The 20,432-nt window shown below is 55.0% G+C and overlaps 7 protein-coding genes across 7 annotated transcripts; 3 read left to right on the top strand and 4 right to left on the bottom strand.

The window, feature by feature from the left end:
• Positions 1 to 4,077: 4,077 nt before the first annotated feature.
• On the bottom strand, positions 4,078 to 4,530 carry LOC309414335 (uncharacterized protein; the record flags this gene model as incomplete). The annotated part of the gene is made up of 1 exon (XM_082011644.1): positions 4,078 to 4,530. The coding sequence occupies one exon, from the start codon at positions 4,528 to 4,530 to the stop codon at positions 4,078 to 4,080; it is 453 nt and encodes a 150-aa protein (XP_081867770.1).
• Positions 4,531 to 6,211: 1,681 nt separating this feature from the next.
• Positions 6,212 to 6,646, top strand: LOC309414337 (uncharacterized protein; the record flags this gene model as incomplete). The annotated part of the gene is made up of 1 exon (XM_082011646.1): positions 6,212 to 6,646. The coding sequence occupies one exon, from the start codon at positions 6,212 to 6,214 to the stop codon at positions 6,644 to 6,646; it is 435 nt and encodes a 144-aa protein (XP_081867772.1).
• A 2,204-nt stretch (positions 6,647 to 8,850) lies between these two features.
• Positions 8,851 to 9,357, bottom strand: LOC309414326 (uncharacterized protein; the record flags this gene model as incomplete). The annotated part of the gene is made up of 1 exon (XM_082011635.1): positions 8,851 to 9,357. The coding sequence occupies one exon, from the start codon at positions 9,355 to 9,357 to the stop codon at positions 8,851 to 8,853; it is 507 nt and encodes a 168-aa protein (XP_081867761.1).
• Positions 9,358 to 10,938: 1,581 nt separating this feature from the next.
• Positions 10,939 to 12,126, top strand: LOC309414331 (uncharacterized protein; the record flags this gene model as incomplete). The annotated part of the gene is made up of 1 exon (XM_082011640.1): positions 10,939 to 12,126. The coding sequence occupies one exon, from the start codon at positions 10,939 to 10,941 to the stop codon at positions 11,398 to 11,400; it is 462 nt and encodes a 153-aa protein (XP_081867766.1). The 3' UTR covers positions 11,401 to 12,126.
• A 1,569-nt stretch (positions 12,127 to 13,695) lies between these two features.
• LOC309414334 (uncharacterized protein) lies at positions 13,696 to 14,390 on the bottom strand. Its single transcript, XM_082011643.1, has one exon. It carries the CDS (start codon positions 14,319 to 14,321, stop codon positions 13,869 to 13,871), a length of 453 nt encoding a protein of 150 aa, XP_081867769.1. The 5' UTR covers positions 14,322 to 14,390; the 3' UTR covers positions 13,696 to 13,868.
• A 2,073-nt stretch (positions 14,391 to 16,463) lies between these two features.
• LOC309414325 (uncharacterized protein) lies at positions 16,464 to 17,290 on the top strand (the record flags this gene model as incomplete). The annotated part of the gene is made up of 1 exon (XM_082011634.1): positions 16,464 to 17,290. The coding sequence occupies exon 1, from the start codon at positions 16,766 to 16,768 to the stop codon at positions 17,288 to 17,290; it is 525 nt and encodes a 174-aa protein (XP_081867760.1). The 5' UTR covers positions 16,464 to 16,765.
• A 2,312-nt stretch (positions 17,291 to 19,602) lies between these two features.
• On the bottom strand, positions 19,603 to 20,218 carry LOC309414328 (uncharacterized protein; the record flags this gene model as incomplete). Its single annotated transcript, XM_082011637.1, has 1 exon — positions 19,603 to 20,218. The coding sequence occupies one exon, from the start codon at positions 20,216 to 20,218 to the stop codon at positions 19,748 to 19,750; it is 471 nt and encodes a 156-aa protein (XP_081867763.1). The 3' UTR covers positions 19,603 to 19,747.
• Between the last annotated feature and the right edge of the window lie 214 nt (positions 20,219 to 20,432).

Raw genomic sequence — 20,432 nt, 5'->3', positions numbered from 1 at the left:
TGCTGGACCAATAATCAGGAACCCTGGGGAGAACCGGTATATCAATGAGAAGGAGTCATGAGGGAAGCAAAATGTGTTTGGTAATTGGAGCCGACCTGGGGAGCAGACATGCCTTCCGCGCGCTGGGCGGGACCGGGCGCTCTATAAAAACCTGCGTCGCTGAGAATAAGGCATTCGCTTCTCCTGCCTTATCCTCCCTGCAGAAGTGGGTAAGTCGGAATAGATTTAGAAAACCTTGTGAATAATTAAGAAATGTATTTGATACTATTTCCCCCCTCTTCCCCTCCTGCCAAGTTATAATTTACGAGCGCTGTAGATTAATGCATTGGGAATCAGGGTTGTGATTTGATGAGAATTATTTATAGGTAAGATATTCTTTCCTCCCTGGATTTTCATTAGTATTTGAGTGTTTGAAACTGTGTCAGTCCTGCGCGTATTCCTCTTTTCCCTTAAAGTCTTTATCTCAGTACGGCTATGAAGGATTTTCCAGTTTATTTCCTGATGGCTCCCTTTTGACACAGGCGTCACGGCTCACAATTCCATCTCCCACCATGATCCACGGGTGCAGCCAGTGGGGCTGTGCAGGAAAACTGAGAAAGACTGGTCAGGATGGAGGATTAGGGGGAAGACCTGACACTAAAAATCAGGGTAGAACAATAGATGAGCACAGAGGGTGTTGGGCAGCGTGCCTGGGTTTGCTGGCTCCCTCTTCCCTCCCTGCACGCTCGCAGCATTTATTTGAGATTTACTTGCTGTTGGGAGCATTGCCTCACAGGCTTTTTCTTCCCTGCGGTGTTTCAGACCTGCCTCCCTCCATCGCCCCAAGATGACTTACTACTACCAGAACCAGTGTGAGGACGCCTGCTACTCCCCCTGCAACTACGGGACCGTGTACAGCTACCGGACCTACGACTGCGGGAGCCCCTGCAGCTACCGGGGCTACGGGGGGCTGTGCGGCTATCGGGACTGCTACCCCTCCTACAGCTCCCGCTACTGCTACCCGTACTCTTCCTGCTACACCCGTAGATACAGCTACAGTAGCTGCAACCCCTGCTACCCCTGCTAAACCCAGGGGGATTTAATGGGAAATGAGGACTGAGAATTAATTACCGAATTCATGGCTGCTGTTCGCGGGAGGGTTTGCGGAAGCTCTGAGTCCAGGACTGCGACTGAAAGCCGTAGTATTCTGGAGAGCTCAGTGTTTCCGTAAAACTTTTTCAATGTTCTTAGAAAATGTTTTGTCTTCCTTTTTCCCTACCAACTTCTTAACCCTACATAAGTTTGGTGGCGTAAAGAAAGCTGGGTTTAACATGGGTTAACATCAGTTATCATGGGTAAACAACTTTTTAACTCATTTATAGCTCTTTCCCAGCTAACATTAATGAAATCTAGAGTGTGCCTGTACTAGCCTTCCTATGGATATGTTTCTGACTTAACTGCTTTTGAAGCTATACCAAAGAAACAGTAAATCATCTCATCTGATTTGTTTCATTGGACTTAAAGCAAGTGGAAAAGTTTGAAAATGGAAACTGATAACCAAATGCTACAGCTGTAGCAGCAAAAATGGTACCAATGAAACCGTGAGGTTTTCTGCAGATATAAATTAGTCTCTGAATGCATTCTTTCTGCTTCTGCTTTCTGTATTATTTTAGATTGTGATTGTGAGCTTTATTCTTATTAAAAATGTTATAGCATCATTATATGTCCCTGGTTTTCTTTTTCTGACTTGGATATACACAGATTTTTGTCCCGTGCTTGATGTGTTTTACAGAGACATACCGTACCCTGTAGCTTTTACGAGTGTGAGCTGAACCTGAGCACACATTTTGCAAACTAGTAACCCAGTAGTATCTCAGAAAATGAAGTCTGGAATTTCCTAGAAAGGATTTGGAAATACTCTTTTAAATTTGCCTTAGCATCACGGTGCATGTGCAGACATTAGGCATAACAGCACCACATCTTAGTGATTTGTAAATGCACAGACTGCCTGCAGGCAAACCCAATTTAACTGGGGAATAAGCCAAGACGTTGGAATAAAATCCCCCTTCCTCAAGCGCTTTTGTGCTGGCAGTGTCTGGGATGCTTTCTGGATTTAGAGAGCTGATCTGTTACAGAGCGGAAGGTTGCACACTTTCCGTTCACCTTGTGAAGTGACGGTCTGCACAAGTGTTTGCAAGAGTTCCTGCAAGGCTCCGTTTGAATGACACTGAGAAGGCGTGAGATTCCCAGGCTGCACAATCACACAGTTGTTATTGGAGTGAAATCCCTTGACGCGAGTCTGAAGTGACTCTTTCATGACTGAAGTACCTAACTGACAACAGTAGTAACCTCTTAATAGTATGATGCTGTAACACAGTCTAGGCATAAAACAGCCAGTAAAGTGCTTTGAAAGCCCTATTAAGCCCTAGAATCCTCATTGTGGATGTAATTGCTGTCCTTTGAACACACACAGAGGCAATTTGAGGGCAGTCTCACAAGAGGAACAGAGCTTGGTTGTGCTACAATACAAAAGATGAGTACAAAATTCACTGAGGAGCTTTGCAAGTAAAGCTATGGGTTACACTTCCAGCAACTTTTGGGATGGAGCTTCCTCATGGCTTCTGAGGAGCTTTGCCCTAGGAAAGCACTCACCGACTTTGGTGCCTGGCATGTTCCCTGCAGAAGCACAATGCAAGTTGCTGTTCAACCTGTATCTTGACATTAAGGTCTATAAATTTAGTTGGAACTGGTCACAATTTCAACTTTTTGTTAGCTAAATCTATTAAACAAAATCTGGAAAGTTATGAATAAGTTACTAAGTAAAAACTGGGAAGTATTGAGTGTCTCAGAGTGCACGAGTAAGAGACAATATTAGCTTAAAATAATTGCTAATATCTCAGTAATTTTACAGACTGTTTATGGACTTAGCTGCTTTAACAGGAGACCTAGTTAAAAGGAAGAGTTAGGATTTCATGGAATGCCACACACACATATGTTTCTTCCACTCCAGGAAATCTTAAGATAAGACTAGAAAGAAATCCTAATTTCTGGGATGACAAGGCAAAGTAACTAATTGCAGTGTCTATCACGGTTGTTTGTGCAGAGTCACATTTGAATGAAAAATTTGAAGGCTATAAAATCACTTTCTGACTAAAGCATATATTGCAATGTCTCAACATGTACTTTTGAGGTGACTATTATTCAATAATGAAGCATCTAACAAGAGCAGTATGCTTTTAATAGAGTAATAACACCCTATAAATATATAAAATAGTTATGAGCATCTGAGAAGTGCTTTGAACTTCTCAGACTATCTAGCGTGGAAAAATGTCAAGACATAGGATATTTCTGCTTGACAAAAGGACTGCAAAATAAAAAATAAATTCACTGATATTTTTTCCTTCAGGAGCTGTCCCTTAAAATGGGGCTAATAGTGTGTTTGTGTCTATTGTGTGCTAAAACACAAGGGTGTCTATCACAAGGTGTTGAAACTCTCACAAACCCAATTTGCTATCCCACATGCCATCTGATATTTAATGCAGCTGATATTTAATTTAAGCTTCATTATCAACATATGGCTGGCCAATGTGCAAAATCAGAAGAGCAAACTCATACAAACCAAACAAAAGCCATGTTATTGATGCAATGTGGATTATTTAATGGTGATGGAAAATGCAATAGACAGTGTCAGCAAGAAACAAAACAACACAAAACCAATGAATTGGAACAAGAAAATCATCAGGCTGCAGCAAGGCACAACCCAGGGCTCCACCCCAAAGTTTATCCCCTCCCGCTGCAGGTTGGGAGTCCCAGAACAGGGCAGAGCAGGGGAGACTCACACCCGAGGATGAGTACGGCTTCAGGGTGCTGCAGAGGGGAGCTTTTGGAGGCAGTGCTGCAAATCCTAGAGCCAACAGCTGAAGATCTGCAAGGTGACTTTGTGCAAATAGGCAAGGACCAGAAAGTTCAAGTAGCTGCTTTGCCGCAGGCTAAAGAGGGGCAGAAAGCTTTGTTCTGCGTCTGCTGGTAGAAGACAAGAGAGTCTACTTGTGGAGACGCAGGGCAGATCCAGCACTGAAGTCCATGGATATTTAGGGTTTAGCAGGGCCCGCAGTTGCCACTGAGGTACCTGTGGCCTCGGGCCCAGCCGCCGTATCCGCAACCCCCAAAGGCTCCATAGCCCCCATAAAGCCCATAGCCTCCATAGCCCCCACAGGCCCCAAGGCCTCCATAACCTCCATAGCCCCCAAGGCCCCCATAGCCCCCAAGGCCTCCATAGCCCCCATAGCCCCCGTAGCCTCCAAAACCACCACGGCCTCCAAAAGTGCCCCCGTAGCCCCCTGCAACGCCGGGGGCTCCTGCCGAGCCAACAACGCTGTGCTGCGGGAAGGAGCTGAGGATGGGCCCGGGGAAGGTGACCACCGAGGCCGGGGGCTGGATCACCACCGTGGAGTCGGGGCACTGCCGCACGCAGGGCTCGTTGGCGGTGTCAGCCAGCGGGGCCGGGGCGGCCACCCCACAGGAAGGGACGCACAGGCTGGAGCAGGGCATCTTCCAGGCAGGTAAGGAGTCCTGGAAAACACACCAGGGATGAGGCAAGGGCATGGGGAAGAGTCTGTATCGAGGGAGGCAGGGAGAGATCCCCCAGAGGCTTCCAAGAGCTGGACTTACCTTGTTGATCGGAAGAGTCAAGCAGAGGAGAATGGATAGAGGGTTGTGAAGCCCTCAGCTCTTTTATACATGTCCCAGACTGCCTGGAGCATTGGCCGAGGGGGATGGTGGAAACCCCAGGTGATCATGAAATCCAGCGGACAACCTTCATGACACAGATTGTGATGAGAGGCAATTACATGCCTCCTCATTGGGGTCATCGTGTGCAATTGTGCCCTGGAGAAGAAAGAGGTGATGGGAGGGACAGTCCGCAAGACATCATTACATGAAAGATGAGGTGCTGCTGTGGCTGGTCTCAAGCACCAATAAACCCCGATCTGGCCCTAATCCCTCCACTTTGCTTACGTGACAGAGTCCTCAGCGTCTTGCAGCATTGCTTTGCAATCCTGTGCACAGCCATCACGCCTGTCATTACCCCCCTTTTACAGGCTGGTAAACAGAGGCACCAGGAGGTTGGGCAAAGGGAGGAGCCATTCCACCCACTTGGAATGACTCCCAAATGCCCACCATCTCCCAGTGGCCGTGAGAGCTGGGGGCCTTTTGGGGCAAGAGATCAGGAGCATCCCTAAGCCTTGGCCTTCTCCATGCCCCTGCTTGGCAGGCTGTATTTGGGGCTCCCTGATTAACTGCCATGCGAAGAGCAGGGGCACTCTTTGTTGTGTGGGGCGAAGACCCATACGCATGGGCGCTCAACCAAGACATTGGTGGGAAGGGAAGTGAGATCAGGTGGCAGTGTCATGGGGCGGGGGGAACACATGCACAGTGGAGCTGTGGGGCAGGAAGGGGACCAGGACACTCGAAGGACACTCTAAGCTTCCTTGGCCACATGTCTGTGAGTGTGCTCTTCCAGAGTCCTCTCTGGAGGGACTTGATTACTCAGCTGGGCGTTGAGGGCTGTGCCGGGAGAGGCTGCCCCAGCATCCACAGCCAGCCAGGCAGCACGGGGACATGTTCCCTGCAAACACAGGCACGCTTGTCGCTGCTGGCTCTGGGTGTGCAGCTGGGCTGCTGCTGAGTGCTACGTCTGCAGGAGCAGCAGCCTGGTGTGACGTGGTTGGGCACAACAATCTTCTACAAGATGCCTGGGACTCTTCTCTGTAAGCAAAGTGGGGGATTATAAACAGATTGTGGTTTATTGGTGATGCCACTTCAGCTACAGCAGCGCCTTGTCTTTCATGTAAAGTTGTGTCATGGTCTGCCCCTCGCATCATCCCTATCCTCTCCAGTGCAAATTTGCACGTCAATGACCCCAGTAAAGATGGACAAAATCGTCTTCCATCATCATATGTGTCGCGAAGCTTGTCCGCTTGATTTCATAATTACCTGGGATTTCCACCACCCCCTGGCCAATGCTCCAGGCAGTCTGGGACATGTATAAAAGAGCTGAGGGCTTTTCAACCCTCTATCCATTCTCCTCTGCTTGACTCTTCCAATCAACAAGGTAAGTACAGCTCTTGGATGCCTCTGGGGGATCTCTCCCTGCTGCCCTCGATACAGACTCTTCCCCATGCCCTTGCCTCATCCCTGGTGTGTTTTCCAGGACTCCTTGCCTGCCTGGAAGATGCCCTGCTCCAGCCTGTGCGTCCCTTCCTGTGGGGTGGCCGCCCCGGCCCCGCTGGCTGACACCGCCAACGAGCCCTGCGTGCGGCAGTGCCCCGACTCCACGGTGGTGATCCAGCCCCCGGCCTCGGTGGTCACCTTCCCCGGGCCCATCCTCAGCTCCTTCCCGCAGTACAGCGTTGTTGGCTCGGCAGGAGCCCCCGGCGTTGCAGGGGGCTACGGGGGCACTTTTGGAGGCCGTGGTGGTTTTGGAGGCTACGGGGGCTATGGGGGCTATGGAGGCCTTGGGGGCTATGGAGTCTATGGAGGCCTTGGGGGCTGTGGGGGCTATGGAGGCTATGGGCTTTATGGGGGCTATGGAGCCTTTGGGGGTTGCGGATATGGTGGCTGGCGCCGAGGCCACAGGTACCTCAGTGGCAACTGCGGGCCCTGCTAAGCCCCACACTGGGTGTGGCCACAGGCGAGGGACAGCTCCGGAAAAGCCTCTGGCACATCCCAACACGACACCCTGTGGAAGGACATCCATTCGGCACTACTGAAGGAGTCTGGACCTTGGATGACTCGTGCTGGCTTGGGGCCCAACTCTGCCTTCCTCCTGCCCCACTTGAGCATCTCTTCACAACCTGCTTCCCATGACAATGCAGCTCCATGCTGAGTGCCTGCTCCTGCGCGATGGCTGATGCTCGCTGTGGCTCTGCCCACTGCCAGGAGATGTGGGCTCACCCTGGCCAGGGCTCTGCTCTTCTTCCAACACCCTCTTCCTCTTGAACTGCAATAAAAGCTGCCTTGCATCTCACTGTCGACCCTTGGTTTTATTTTATCCTTTCTCCATACCCAATACCCCAGATGTCAGCATGGGATCCCATGAGTGTCCCCTCCAGCTCCCCCCCAGGACCTTGGTAGTGGGACCTGTGGGAGCTGCCTGGCTTCCTCCTGCCTGCCCTTACCAGCATATGCCTCTACCAGTTGGTCACCAGTAGCAGGAACTCTGCTCATCTCCTTCAACAGCAGCTTCTCCTCCCTTGCCTTCCCCATCTTCTCCCGTCTTTGGGCTCCTGCACTCTGCAGCCCTAGAAGAGCTGTTGGGCCCCACAGTGAGTTTGCTGACAACTCTGACCATTCCCCATGGGCTGCCTGCAGCTCCATGGCTGTGGGGACTGGGACACCAACGGAGCCACGGCAAGGGCAAAGGCCGAGGTCGGAGCCGCTTCGGAGTCCACGGGTAGAGACAGAAGAGGGTGAGCAACATCCCGCACCTCCTCAGCTGCCTTGCCTCCATCCCCTCCACATTCCTGACCCCCTAGCAGATATGACGGGGTCACCAAGACCCTGTTCCATCTCTGTGCCCTCAGCAGACACACAGGGGACACCACATGAGCCAGGACCTGGTGGATGGCTGAGAGTCCGTGCAGGGGAAACTCCACAGATATGAGGATGAGCAGAGATGAAAACGCCCTCAAGGGCAAGAGATGAAATGCAGACTTTAGTTCAGTCAGCGGAAAAGTCAAAGAGCTGCTCCTGCCATTTTGCTGCCTTTTTTCCCATCCTCTGTCTTCAGAGTTGTGGATGAGGGATCTTTTCTCGAGCTCCCCAGCAGTGACCAATGTGCTGCCACACTGCTCTTCCTCATGGCTCTGGCCAGACCCGTCTCTGTCAAAGACCACACGGCAGTGCTGGGATCTCAAGGTCAGAAGACACGTGGGCAAGGAAGGACCTCAGGAGGGAAGGCAGTCCAACGTCGTGCTCAAAGAGCTTTGTGCTTCATGTGACTGGAGGCCGTGGCCATTTCAGAGCTTTGAGAGGAAACGTGGGAAAAGTCACTGTGTCTCTCTCACCCCTTCCCAGTGCCCCGCACCTCTAGCTGGGCACGGGGACATGGCCAGCAGCCCTGCACATGCGTTGATCGTCTCTGCATTTCCCTGCATCTCCAAACGTGACCAATAACAAGCCACTAAAAGGAGGAAATGCCAGGCATGGCAGTTTTGCAGAGGGTTTGGAAGAGCTTCCGCAAGACACCTATGGCCCTTCCGTGCATTTGAAGTGGGCTTTGGGAATGCAGTGTGTTTATTGCTGGTGGGAGAGCCAAGGAAGCTCAGTGGGATGGGCTCTACAAGACCCAGCTGGGACCGTCATCATCCATTGTAACGCCCTGAGCAAACTGCAGCAATGCTCCAAGGGCACTACCGAGGCAGATTCAAGCAGCCCAGGCCGACATGCCCTGAGGTTTGGGGGAAGTGGGAGAGAAGAAGGAAACATCAAGAAAAACCAGGAGTTGACATTGCAATTCAAGGCAGCTTTTATTGCAGTTCGAGGGGTGGAGGGAGTTGGGAGAAGAGCAGGGCCCTGGCCAAGGGCAGCCCACATCTCCTGGCAGTGGGCAGAGCCAGAGCGAGCATCAGCCATGGCGCAGGAGCAGGCAGCCAGTGCGGGTCTCTGTCATCAGGGGGCAAGGAGTCTTGAAGAGATGCTCAAGCGGGGCAGGAGGAAGGCAGAGCTGGGCCTTGAGCCAGCACGAGTCATCCAAGGTCTGGAGCCCTTCAGCAGTGCCAAAGGGATGTCCTTCCACAGAGCATCGTGTTGGGATGTGCCAGAGGCTTTTCCGGAGCTGTCCCTCGCCTGTGGCCACACCCAGTGTGGGGCTTAGCAGGGCCCGCAGTTGCCACTGAGGTACCTGTGGCCTCGGCGCCAGCCACCGTATCCGCAACCCCCAAAGGCTCCGTAGCCCCCATAAAGCCCATAGCCTCCATAGCCCCCACAGCCCCCAAGGCCTCCATAGCCTCCATAGCCCCCAAGGCCTCCATAGCCCCCATAGCCCCCAAGGCCTCCATAGCCTCCATAGCCCCAAAGGCCTCCATAGCCCCCATAGCCCCAAAGGCCTCCATAGCCCCTGTAGCCTCCAAAACCACCATGGCCTCCAAAAGTGCCCCCGTAGCCCCCTGCAACGCCGGGGGCTCCTGCCGAGCCAACAACGCTGTGCTGCGGGAAGGAGCTGAGGATGGGCCCGGGGAAGGTGACCACCGAGGCCGGGGGCTGGATCACCACCGTGGAGTCGGGGCACTGCCGCACGCAGGGCTCGTTGGCGGTGTCAGCCAGCGGGGCCGGGGCGGCCACCCCACAGGAAGGGACGCACAGGCTTGAGCAGGACATCCTTCAGTTCAGCAGGTAAAGCTGCAAGACAAACAGGTCTCAGTTTAAGTGCACCTGCTGGCATCATCAGGTCTCCGCAATATTCCCAGACAGGTTCAGGCCCTGGGGCACCCCCTCCCCCCTCCCCACTGCTACTTGATACCTCCAGCTCGTTGCCACATGCCACTCCTTCACTCCTGTACCCTCCCACCACCACTTGCACCGGGCAAGGTCCAAGCCCTCCATCTTGCTGTGCTCCAGGACTAGGGCCACCCTTGTGCCCATCAAGGAGGTCCTCAGTGTTTCCTTGTGGTCCTGGCCACACTGCATGCAAGGATTGCCCTTCCTCAGCCCGGCAGGGGCAGAGACCTTTCTCATCCCCAAGTAGGTACACCAACAGCATCCGGCTCGCTCCTACTGGGTCTATGCGCTCTGCGGGCCAGTGCCAGGAGCAGGGCTGGGAGCTTACCGAATCTGGTGAGTCAAGGCTGTTGGGATGTGAAGTGAAGGAACCCTGGGGCCGTGACAGCTTTTATGCCTTGCACAGCCCTGCTGCAGGAGCCTTTGCAGAAAAATCTGCCCTGAGGCCGCAGGGCGATGCCTGGCGTCCTCTGCACCGCCAGCACATACCTCAAAGCCTGGGATTACTGGTGCCAGCCCACGCTTGGTGCCATGAAGCAGCCCCTGCCCTCAGTGAAGTAGTGTGGGGCATGGCATAGCATGGTCCTCCGAAGGCACTCTGTGAAGGGATTGATTACTCAGCTGGGCAGCGAGGACTGTGCCAGGACTGGGTGCCCAAGAAGCCGCAGCGAGGCAGGGCTACACGTGCCCACATTCTCTGCAGGCACAGTCATGTCAGGCAGCTGGCTCTTTGCATTTTTTGTCAAGGGGACATACAAATACCCAGCAAGGTTCCAGACATGGCCAAAGCTTAAAGATGGCCCTAGCCTCAGTGAGGGGCCAGCACTGGTAGATATTGGGCACTTAGGAGCCACCCTAAGCAACCTGGATGGCTTCTGACTTTGCCAACCTTCCAATGCCTCTGTTTACCAGCCTGTAAAAGGGGGGTAATGACAGGCGTGATGGCTGTGCACAGGATTGCAAAGCAATGCTGCAAGATGCTCAGGACTCTGGCACGTAAGCAAAGTGGAGGGATTAAGGCCAGATCGGGGTTTATTGGTGCTTGAGACCAGCCACAGCAGCACCTCATCTTTCATGTAATGATGTCTTGCGGACTGTCCCTCCCATCACCTCTTTCTTCTCCAGGGCACGATTGCACACGATGACCCTAATGAGGAGGCATGTAATTGCCTCTCATCACAATCTGTGTCATGAAGGTTGTCCGCTGGATTTCATGATCACCTGGGGTTTCCACCATCCCCCTCGGCCAATGCTCCAGGCAGTCTGGGACATGTATAAAAGAGCTGAGGGCTTCACAACCCTCTATCCATTCTCCTCTGCTTGACTCTTCCGATCAACAAGGTAAGTCCAGCTCTTGGAAGCCTCTGGGGGATCTCTCCCTGCCTCCCTCGATACAGACTCTTCCCCGTGCCCTTGCCTCATCCCTGGTGTGTTTTCCAGGACTCCTTGCCTGCCTGGAAGATGCCCTACTCCAGCCTGTGCGTCCCTTCCTGTGGGGTGGCCGCCCCGGCCCCGCTGGCTGACACCGCCAACGAGCCCTGCGTGCGGCAGTGCCCCGACTCCACGGTGGTGATCCAGCCCCCGGCCTCGGTGGTCACCTTCCCCGGGCCCATCCTCAGCTCCTTCCCGCAGTACAGCGTTGTTGGCTCGGCAGGAGCCCCCGGCGTTGCAGGGGGCTACGGGGGCACTTTTGGAGGCCATGGTGGTTTTGGAGGCTACGGGGGCTATGGGGGCTATGGAGGCCTTGGGGGCTATGGGAGCTATGGAGGCCTTGGGGGCTATGGAGGCTATGGAGGCCTTGGGGCCTGTGGGGGCTATGGAGGCTATGGGCTTTATGGGGGCTATGGAGCCTTTGGGGGTTGCGGATACGGTGGCTGGCGCCGAGGCCACAGGTACCTCAGTGGCAACTGCGGGCCCTGTTAAGCCCCACACTGGGTGTGGCCACAGGCAAGGGATAGCTCCGGAAAAGCCTCTGGCACATCCCAACACGACGCTCTGTGGAAGGACATCCCTTCGGCACTGCTGAAGGGCTCCGGACCTTGGATGACTCGTGCTGGCTCGAGGCCCAGCTCTGCCTTCCTCCTGCCCCGCTTGAGCATCTCTTCAAGACTCCTTGCCCCCTGATGACAGAGACCCGCACTGGCTGCCTGCTCCTGCGCCGTGGCTGATGCTTGCTCTGGCTCTGCCCACTGCCAGGAGATGTGGGCTGCCCTTGGCCAGGGCCCTGCTCTTCTCCCAACTCCCTCCACCCCTCGAACTGCAATAAAAGCTGCCTTGAATCGCAATGTCGACCCTTGGTTTTGTTTTATCCTTTCTCCATACCCAATACCCCAGATGTCAGCATGGGATCCCATGAGCGTCCCCTCCAACTCCAACCCAGGGCCTTTGGTAGTGGGACCTGTGGGAGCTGCCTGGCTTCCTCCTGCCTGCCCTCACCAGCATGTGCCTCCACCAGACAGTCACCAGGAGCAGGGACTCTGCTCATCTCTTTCAACAGCAGCTTCTCCTCCCTTGCCTTCCCCGTCTCCTCCCGTCTTTGGGCTCCTGCACTCTGCAGCCCTAGAAGAGCTGTTGGGCCCCACAGTGAGTTTGCTGACAACTCTGACCATTCCCCATGGGCTGCCTGCAGCTCCATGGCTGTGGGGACTGGGATGCCAACAGAGCCACGGCAAGGGCAAAGTCCCAGCTCGGAGCCACTTGGGAGTCCACAGGTAGACAGACAAGAGGCTGAGCAACATCCCACACCTCCTCAACTGCCTTGCCTCCATTCCCTCCACATTCCTGCACCGCTGCACCACCTCCTCATCCTCTTTTTCCAATGTCTCCCACTGCTTCCTGGAGCACTTTTGGCCCCATCTCCACCCACTGTTGGGGCAGAAGCCCTTCCTGGGATTCCCCACAACCTGGGGACACGGGGCATCCCAGGGATGACAGGAGAGCTTCCCACAGCTCGATGCTCTGTACCAGGCTGTGCTGGACTTTTGCTGCCCTTCCTCACACACCCACTCACAGAGTAGCCAGTGTTGCCAGAACCCCACAAAGCACCCACCCAGAGAAGTTCTGAGTGGGATACTAAGACCCCCTTCCATCTCTGTGCCCTCAGCAGACACAGATGAGATGGCACATGAGCCAGGACCTGGTGGATGGCTGAGAGTCAGTGCAGGGGAAACTTGATAGACATGAGGATGGGCAGAGATGGAAACATCCTCGACGGAAAGAGAAGACATGCAGACTTTAGCTCAGACAGCAGAATAAATAAAGAGCTGCTCCTGTCATTTTGCTGCCTTTTTTCCCATCCTTTGTCTTCAGAGTTGTGGATGAGGGATCTTTTCTTGAGCTCCCCAGCAGTGACCAATGTGCTGCCACACTGCTTTTCCTGATGGCTCTGGCCAGACCCGTCTCTGTCCAAGACCACACGGCAGTGCTGGGATCTCAAGGTCAGAAGACACGTGGGCAAGGAAGGACCTCAGGAGGGAAGGCAGTCCAACGTCGTGCTCAAAGAGCTTTGTGCTTCATGTGACTGGAGGCCGTGGCCATTTCAGAGCTCTGAGAGGAAACGTGGGAAAAGTCACTGTGTCTCTCTCACCCCTTCCCAGTGCCCCTCGCCTCTAGCTGGGCACAGGGGCATTGCCAGCAGCCCTGCACATGCGTTGATCGTCTCTGCATTTCCCTGCATCTCCAAACGTGACCAATAACAAGCCACTAAAAGGAGGAAATGCCAGGCATGACAGTTTTGCAGAGGGTTTGGAAGAGCTTCCGCAAGACACCTATGGCCCTTCCGTGCATTTGAAGTGGGCTTTGGGAATGCAGTGTGTTTATTGCTGGTGGGAGAGCCAAGGAAGCTCAGTGGGATGGGCTCTACAAGACCCAGCTGGGACTGTCATCATCCGTTGTAACGCCCTGAGCAAACTGCAGCAATGCTCCAAGGGCACTACCGAGGCAGATTCAAGCAGCCCAGGCCGACATGCCCTGAGGTTTGGGGGAAGTGGGAGAGAAGAAGGAAGCATCAAGAAAAACCAGGAGTTGACATTACGATTCAAGGCAGCTTTTATTGCAGTTCGAGAGGTGGAGGGAGTTGGGAGAAGAGCAGGGCCCTGGCCAAGGGCAGCCCACATCTCCTGGCAGTGGGCAGAGCCAGAGCGAGCATCAGCCACGGCGCAGGAGCAGGCAGCCAGTGCGGGTCTCTGTCATCAGGGGGCAAGGAGTCTTGAAGAGATGCTCAAGCGGGGCAGGAGGAAGGCAGAGCTGGGCCTCGAGCCAGCACGAGTCATCCAAGGTCTGGAGCCCTTCAGCAGTGCCGAAGGGATGTCCTTCCACAGGGTGTTGTGTTGGGATGTGCCAGAGGCTTTTCCGGAGCTGTCCCTCGCCTGTGGCCACACCCAGTGTGGGGCTTAGCAGGGCCCACAGTTGCCACTGAGGTACCTGTGGCCTCGGCGCCAGCCACCGTATCCGCAACCCCCAAAGGCTCCGTAGCCCCCATAAAGCCCATAGCCTCCATAGCCCCCACAGCCCCCAAGGCCTCCATAGCCCCCGTAGCCCCAAAGGCCTCCATAGCCTCCATAGCCCCCAAGGCCTCCATAGCCCCCGTAGCCTCCAAAACCACCACGGCCTCCAAAAGTGCCCCCGTAGCCCCCTGCAACGCCGGGGGCTCCTGCCGAGCCAACAACGCTGTACTGCGGGAAGGAGCTGAGGATGGGCCCGGGGAAGGTGACCACCGAGGCCGGGGGCTGGATCACCACCGTGGAGTCGGGGCACTGCCGCACGCAGGGCTCGTTGGCGGTGTCAGCCAGCGGGGCCGGGGCGGCCACCCCACAGGAAGGGACGCACAGGCTGGAGCAGGACATCCTTCAGTTCGGGGGGTAAAGCTGCAAGACAAGGCAGAGCTCCAGCCCAGTGCAAAGCCTTTTCTCAAATCCCTCCTCGCTCTCTTGCACTCTGTATCTCTCTCCTAGGTCTTGCTCTGGATCATCTCAGGCAGTCAGAGCAAAAACATATTCCACAGGTGAAATGCTGGTATAAAGCCCTTGCTCTGCCTCATGTTCCTTGGGCCTGACTTGCCCACGGGAGAGTGAAAAACTCCCTCACCTAAAGCAGATGGAAACTCACCAATGTCCCGAAGGACTTGAGTGCATTGGCATAGTCAGGGCATCGTACCTGCAAGTTGAAATTTCCTTCCCTTCTGTAGTTCTCAAACAGCACCATCACATCCTAACTATGCACAGTGAAAGAGTGGTGGAGCACACAGCAAAAGATGTCATCAGAAAGCCACTGCTGAGGAAGGAAAGATGGAGGGAAGCCTTGGACTTACCACAATGATCAGGAGAGACAAGCAGAGGAAGCTGGATAGAGGCTGTGAAGCCCTCAGCTCTTTTATACATGTCCCAGACTGCCCAGGGCAGGAGCCATGGGGTTGCTTGAAAGAACCCAAGATAATTACAAAATCAAGCGGACAAGCTCCATGACATAAACTGTGACGGGAGACAATTATATGCCTCCTCACTGGGGACATTGGTGTGCAAACGTGTCCTGGAGAAGAAAGAGGCAATGGGAGGGACAGACCTTGACACATCATTACATTAAAGAGAAGGTGCCGCTTTAGCTGATCTGATGGCACCAATAAATCCTGATCTGTCCCTAATCCTCCACTTTGCTTACATAGAAGAATCCTGAGCATCTTGCAGAAGATTACTGTGTGCAATTGTGCCACAGTCAGCAGCAGCTGAGCCACGTGCCCAGAGCCAGTGGTGCCCAACATGCCTGTTCCTGTGGCTCAGCCAGCCTCCCCTTGGCACAGTCTTCAATGCCCAGTTCAGTAATCGAGTCCCTCCAGAGAGCACTCGGGGGGCACCACACTCACAGACATGAGGCTGAAGGAGCTGACAGCATCCTGGTCCTGTTGCTGCCCTTCTGCTCCTCCATATATGTCACTCCTCTCAGCACTCTCCTTTTCTCAATCCTACTGATGTGCCCATCGTTTCGCTGCTGGCCCCCTGTGCATTTGGGATTTTGCCACGCATGGGACTGGTCTCTTCTACTCTTTGCAGGGCCACGAAGCGAAACTGGGACCTAAAAATCTGATAGTCCTCCAGAGCCTTAGAGGTGGCCAATTAATAGACATGCTGGTGGCCCCAAAGACAGTGTAGTATGCAACTGTTCCTCTCATTCACAGGTGGTGGGCATTTGGAAGTCACCCTGAGCATGTGGAATGGCTTCTGCCTTTCTCCAACATCCCAGTGGCTCTGCCTATCAGCCTGCAAAAGAGAGGTAATGACAAGCGTGACGGCTGTGCACGGGATTGCAAAGCAATTCTACAAGATGCCCAAGACTCTTCTACATAGGCAAATTGTGGGGATTACGGAGAGATCAGGGTTTATTGGTGACACGAGGTCAGCTACAGCAGCGCATTGCCTTTCATCTCCTGATGCATCACAATCAGTCCCTCTCATCACACCTTGTCCTGATTTCAGCCAGGATAAAGCTGGTTTTCTTCACAGAAGCTGGTGTGAGACTGTGTTTTGGATTTGGGATGAGAAACTGTTGATAATGTGCTGATGTTTTGGGTTGCTGCTAAGCAGTCAAGGACAGTCCAGCTTCTTGTGCTGGCCTGCTAGCAAGGAGGCTGGAGGTGCACGGGGAGCTGGGAGGGGACACAAACAGGACAGCTGACCCACACTGGCCAAAGAGATATTCCCTACCATGTGACGTCATGCCCAGTACATAAACTGGAGTTGGCCGGGGGGCGGAAATCGCTGCTTGGGGGTGGGCTGTCGATCGCCGGGTGGTGAGGGCATCACTTGTTCTTGTACATTTCTTTGCCGGTATTATTATTGCTGTTATTGTTATTTCTTTCTCTCTTTCTGTCCTATTAAACTGCTTTTATCTCAACCCACGAGTTTTTTTTTCCTAATTCTCTCCCCCATCCCAATGGGGGAGGGGGAGTGAGTAAGCGGCTGCGTGGTGCTTAGTTGCCGGCTGGGGCTAAACCACAACACCCCTATAATGGCCAGGGCATGTTTACAGGCCAGTATCCCCAAAGAAGAGACATAGTTGTCTCGCATCATTATTGGTGTCATGAAGCTTGTCTGCTGGATTTCATGATCACTCGGGTTTTCCTCCGCCCCACCTGGCCAATGCCTCAGGCAGTCTGGGACATGTATAAAAGGGCTGAGGGCTTCACAACCCTCTATCCATTCTCCTCTGCTTGACTCTCCTGATCAACGAGGTAAGTCCAGCTCTTGGAAGCCTCTGGGGGATCTCTCCCTGCCTCCCTCGATACAGACTCTTCCCCATGCCCTTGCCTCATCCCTGGTGTGTTTTCCAGGACTCCTTACCTGCCTGGAAGATGCCCTGCTCCAGCCTGTGCGTCCCTTCCTGTGGGGTGGCCGCCCCGGCCCCGCTGGCTGACACCGCCAACGAGCCCTGCGTGCGGCAGTGCCCCGACTCCACGGTGGTGATCCAGCCCCCGGCCTCGGTGGTCACCTTCCCCGGGCCCATCCTCAGCTCCTTCCCGCAGTACAGCGTTGTTGGCTCGGCAGGAGCCCCCGGCGTTGCAGGGGGCTACGGAGGCACTTTTGGAGGCCGTGGTGGTTTTGGAGGCTACGGGGGCTATGGGGGCTATGGAGGCCTTGGGGGCTATGGAGGCTATGGAGGCTATGGAGGCCTTTGGGGCTATGGAGGCTATGGAGGCCTTGGGGCCTGTGGGGGCTATGGGGGCTATGGGCTTTATGGGGGCTACGGAGCCTTTGGGGGTTGCGGATACGGTGGCTGGCGCCGAGGCCACAGGTACCTCAGTGGCAACTGCGGGCCCTGCTAAGCCCCACACTGGGTGTGGCCACAGGCGAGGGAAAAGCCTCTGGCACATCCCAACACGATGCTCTGTGGAAGGACATCCCTTTGGCACTGCTGAAGGGCTCCAGACCTTAGATGACTCGTGCTGGCTCGGGGTCCAACTCTGCCTTCCTCCTGCCCCGCTTGAGCTTCATTCCAGGACCTGCTTCCCAGTGATGACAGAACCCCACACTGGCTGCCTGCTCCTGCGCGATGGCTGATACTTGCTGTGGCTCTGCCCACTGCCAGGAGATGGGGGCTGGCCCTGTCAAGGGCTCTGCTCTTCTTCCAACTCCCTCCACCCCTCGAACTGCAATAAAAGCTGCCTTGAATCGCAATGTCGACCCTTGCTTTTATTTTATCCTTTCTCCATACCCAATACCCCAGATGTCAGCATGGGATCCCATGAGTGGCCCCTCCAGCTCCCACCCAGGGCCTTGATAGTGGGACCTGTGGGACGTGCCTGGCTTCCTCCTGCCTGCCCTCACCAGCATGTGCCTCCACCAGACGGTCACCAGGAGCAGGGACTCTGCTCATCTCTTTCAACAGCAGCTTCTCCTCCCTTGCCTTCCCCGTCTCCTCCCGTCTTTGGGCTCCTGCACTCTGCAGCCCTAGAAGAGCTGTTGGGCCCCACAGTGAGTTTGCTGACAACTCTGACCATTCTCCATGGGCTGCCTGCAGCTCCATGGCTGTGGGGACTGGGATGCCAACAGAGCCACGGCAAGGGCAAAGTCCCAGCTCGGAGCCACTTGGGAGTCCACGGGTAGACAGACAAGAGGCTGAGCAACACCCCGCACCTCCCCAACTGCCTTGCCTCCATTCCCTCCACATTCCGGCCCCGCTGCACCACCTCCTCATCCTCTTTTTCCAATGTCTCCCACTGCTTCCTGGAGCACTTTTGGCCCCATCTCCACCCACTGTTGGGGCAGAAGCCCTTCCTGGGATTCCTCACAACTTGGGGACACGGGGCATCCCAGGGATGACAGGAGAGCTTCCCACAGCTCGATGCTCTGTACCAGGCTGTGCTGGACTTTTGCTGCCCTTCCTCACACACCCACTCACAGAGTAGCCAGTGTTGCCAGAACCCCACAAAGCACCCACCCAGAGAAGTTCTGAGTGGGATACCAAGACCCCCTTCCACCTCTGTGCCCTCAGCAGACACAGATGAGATGGCACATGAGCCAGGACCTGGTGGATGGCTGAGAGTCAGTGCAGGGGAAACTTGATAGACATGAGGATGGGCAGAGATGGAAACATCCTCGAGGGAAAGAGAAGACATGCAGACTTTAGCTCAGACAGCAGAATAAATAAAGAGCTGCTCCTGTCATTTTGCTGCCTTTTTTCCCATCCTTTGTCTTCAGAGTTGTGGATGAGGGATCTTTTCTTGAGCTCCCCGGCAGTGACCAATGTGCTGCCACACTGCTTTTCCTGATGGCTCTGGCCGGACCCATCTCTGTCCAAGACCACACGGCAGTGCTGGGATCTCAAGGTCAGAAGACACGTGGGCAAGGAAGGACCTCAGGAGGGAAGGCAGTCCAACGTCGTGCTCAAAGAGCTTTGTGCTTCATGTGACTGGAGGCCGTGGCCATTTCAGAGCTCTGAGAGGAAATGTGGGAAAAGTCACTGTGTGTCTCTCACCCCTTCCCAGTGCCCCTCGCCTCTAGCTGGGCACGGGGACATGGCCAGCAACCCTGCACATGCGTTGATCGTCTCTGCATTTCCCTGCATCTCCAAACGTGACCAATAACAAGCCACTAAAAGGAGGAAATGCCAGGCATGGCAGTTTTGCAGAGGGTTTGGAAGAGCTTCCGCAAGACACCTATGGCCCTTCCGTGCATTTGAAGTGGGCTTTGGGAATGCAGTGTGTTTATTGCTGGTGGGAGAGCCAAGGAAGCTCAGTGGGATGGGCTCTACAAGACCCAGCTGGGACCGTCATCATCCGTTGTAACGCCCTGAGCAAACTGCAGCAATGCTCCAAGGGCACTACCGAGGCAGATTCAAGCAGCCCAGGCCGACATGCCCTGAGGTTTGGGGGAAGTGGGAGAGAAGAAGGAAGCATCAAGAAAAACCAGGAGTTGACATTGCGATTCAAGGCAGCTTTTATTGCAGTTCGAGAGGTGGAGGGAGTTGGGAGAAGAGCAGGGCCCTGGCCAAGGGCAGCCCACATCTCCTGGCAGTGGGCAGAGCCAGAGCGAGCATCAGCCATGGCGCAGGAGCAGGCAGCCAGTGCGGGTCTCTGTCATCAGGGGGCAAGGAGTCTTGAAGAGATGCTCAAGCGGGGCAGGAGGAAGGCAGAGTTGGGCCTCGAGCCAGCACGAGTCATCCAAGGTCCGGAGCCCTTCAGCAGTGCCGAAGGGATGTCCTTCCACAAGGTGTTGTGTTGGGATGTGCCAGAGGCTTTTCCGGAGCTGTCCCTCGCCTGTGGCCACACCCAGTGTGGGGCTTAGCAGGGCCCACAGTTGCCACTGAGGTACCTGTGGCCTCGGCGCCAGCCACCGTATCCGCAACCCCCAAAGGCTCCGTAGCCCCCATAAAGCCCATAGCCTCCATAGCCCCCACAGCCCCCAAGGCCTCCATAGCCCCCGTAGCCCCAAAGGCCTCCATAGCCTCCATAGCCCCCATAGCCCCCCAGGCCTCCATAGCCCCCATAGCCCCCGTAGCCTCCAAAACCACCACGGCCTCCAAAAGTGCCCCCGTAGCCCCCTGCAACGCCGGGGGCTCCTGCCGAGCCAACAACGCTGTACTGCGGGAAGGAGCTGAGGATGGGCCCGGGGAAGGTGACCACCGAGGCCGGGGGCTGGATCACCACCGTGGAGTCGGGGCACTGCCGCACGCAGGGCTCGTTGGCGGTATCAGCCAGCGGGGCCGGGGCGGCCACCCCACAGGAAGGGACGCACAGGCTGGAGCAGGGCATCTTCCAGGCAGGCAAGGAGTCCTGGAAAACACACCAGGGATGAGGCAAGGGCATGGGGAAGAGTCTGTATCGAGGGCGGCATGGAGAGATCTCCCAGAGGCTTTCAAGAGCTGGACTTACCTTGTTGATCGGAAGAGTCAAGCAGAGGAGAATGGATAGAGGGTTGTGAAGCCCTCAGCTCTTTTATACATGTCCCAGACTGCCTGGGGCATTG

This window comes from Phaethon aethereus (genome assembly GCF_964289735.1).
Source record: "Phaethon aethereus genome assembly, chromosome: 28".
In the NCBI taxonomy this organism is placed as follows: Eukaryota; Metazoa; Chordata; class Aves; order Phaethontiformes; family Phaethontidae; genus Phaethon; species Phaethon aethereus.
Note: the sequence above shows the minus strand (reverse complement) of the source record. Positions and strands in the feature narration are given on the sequence as shown.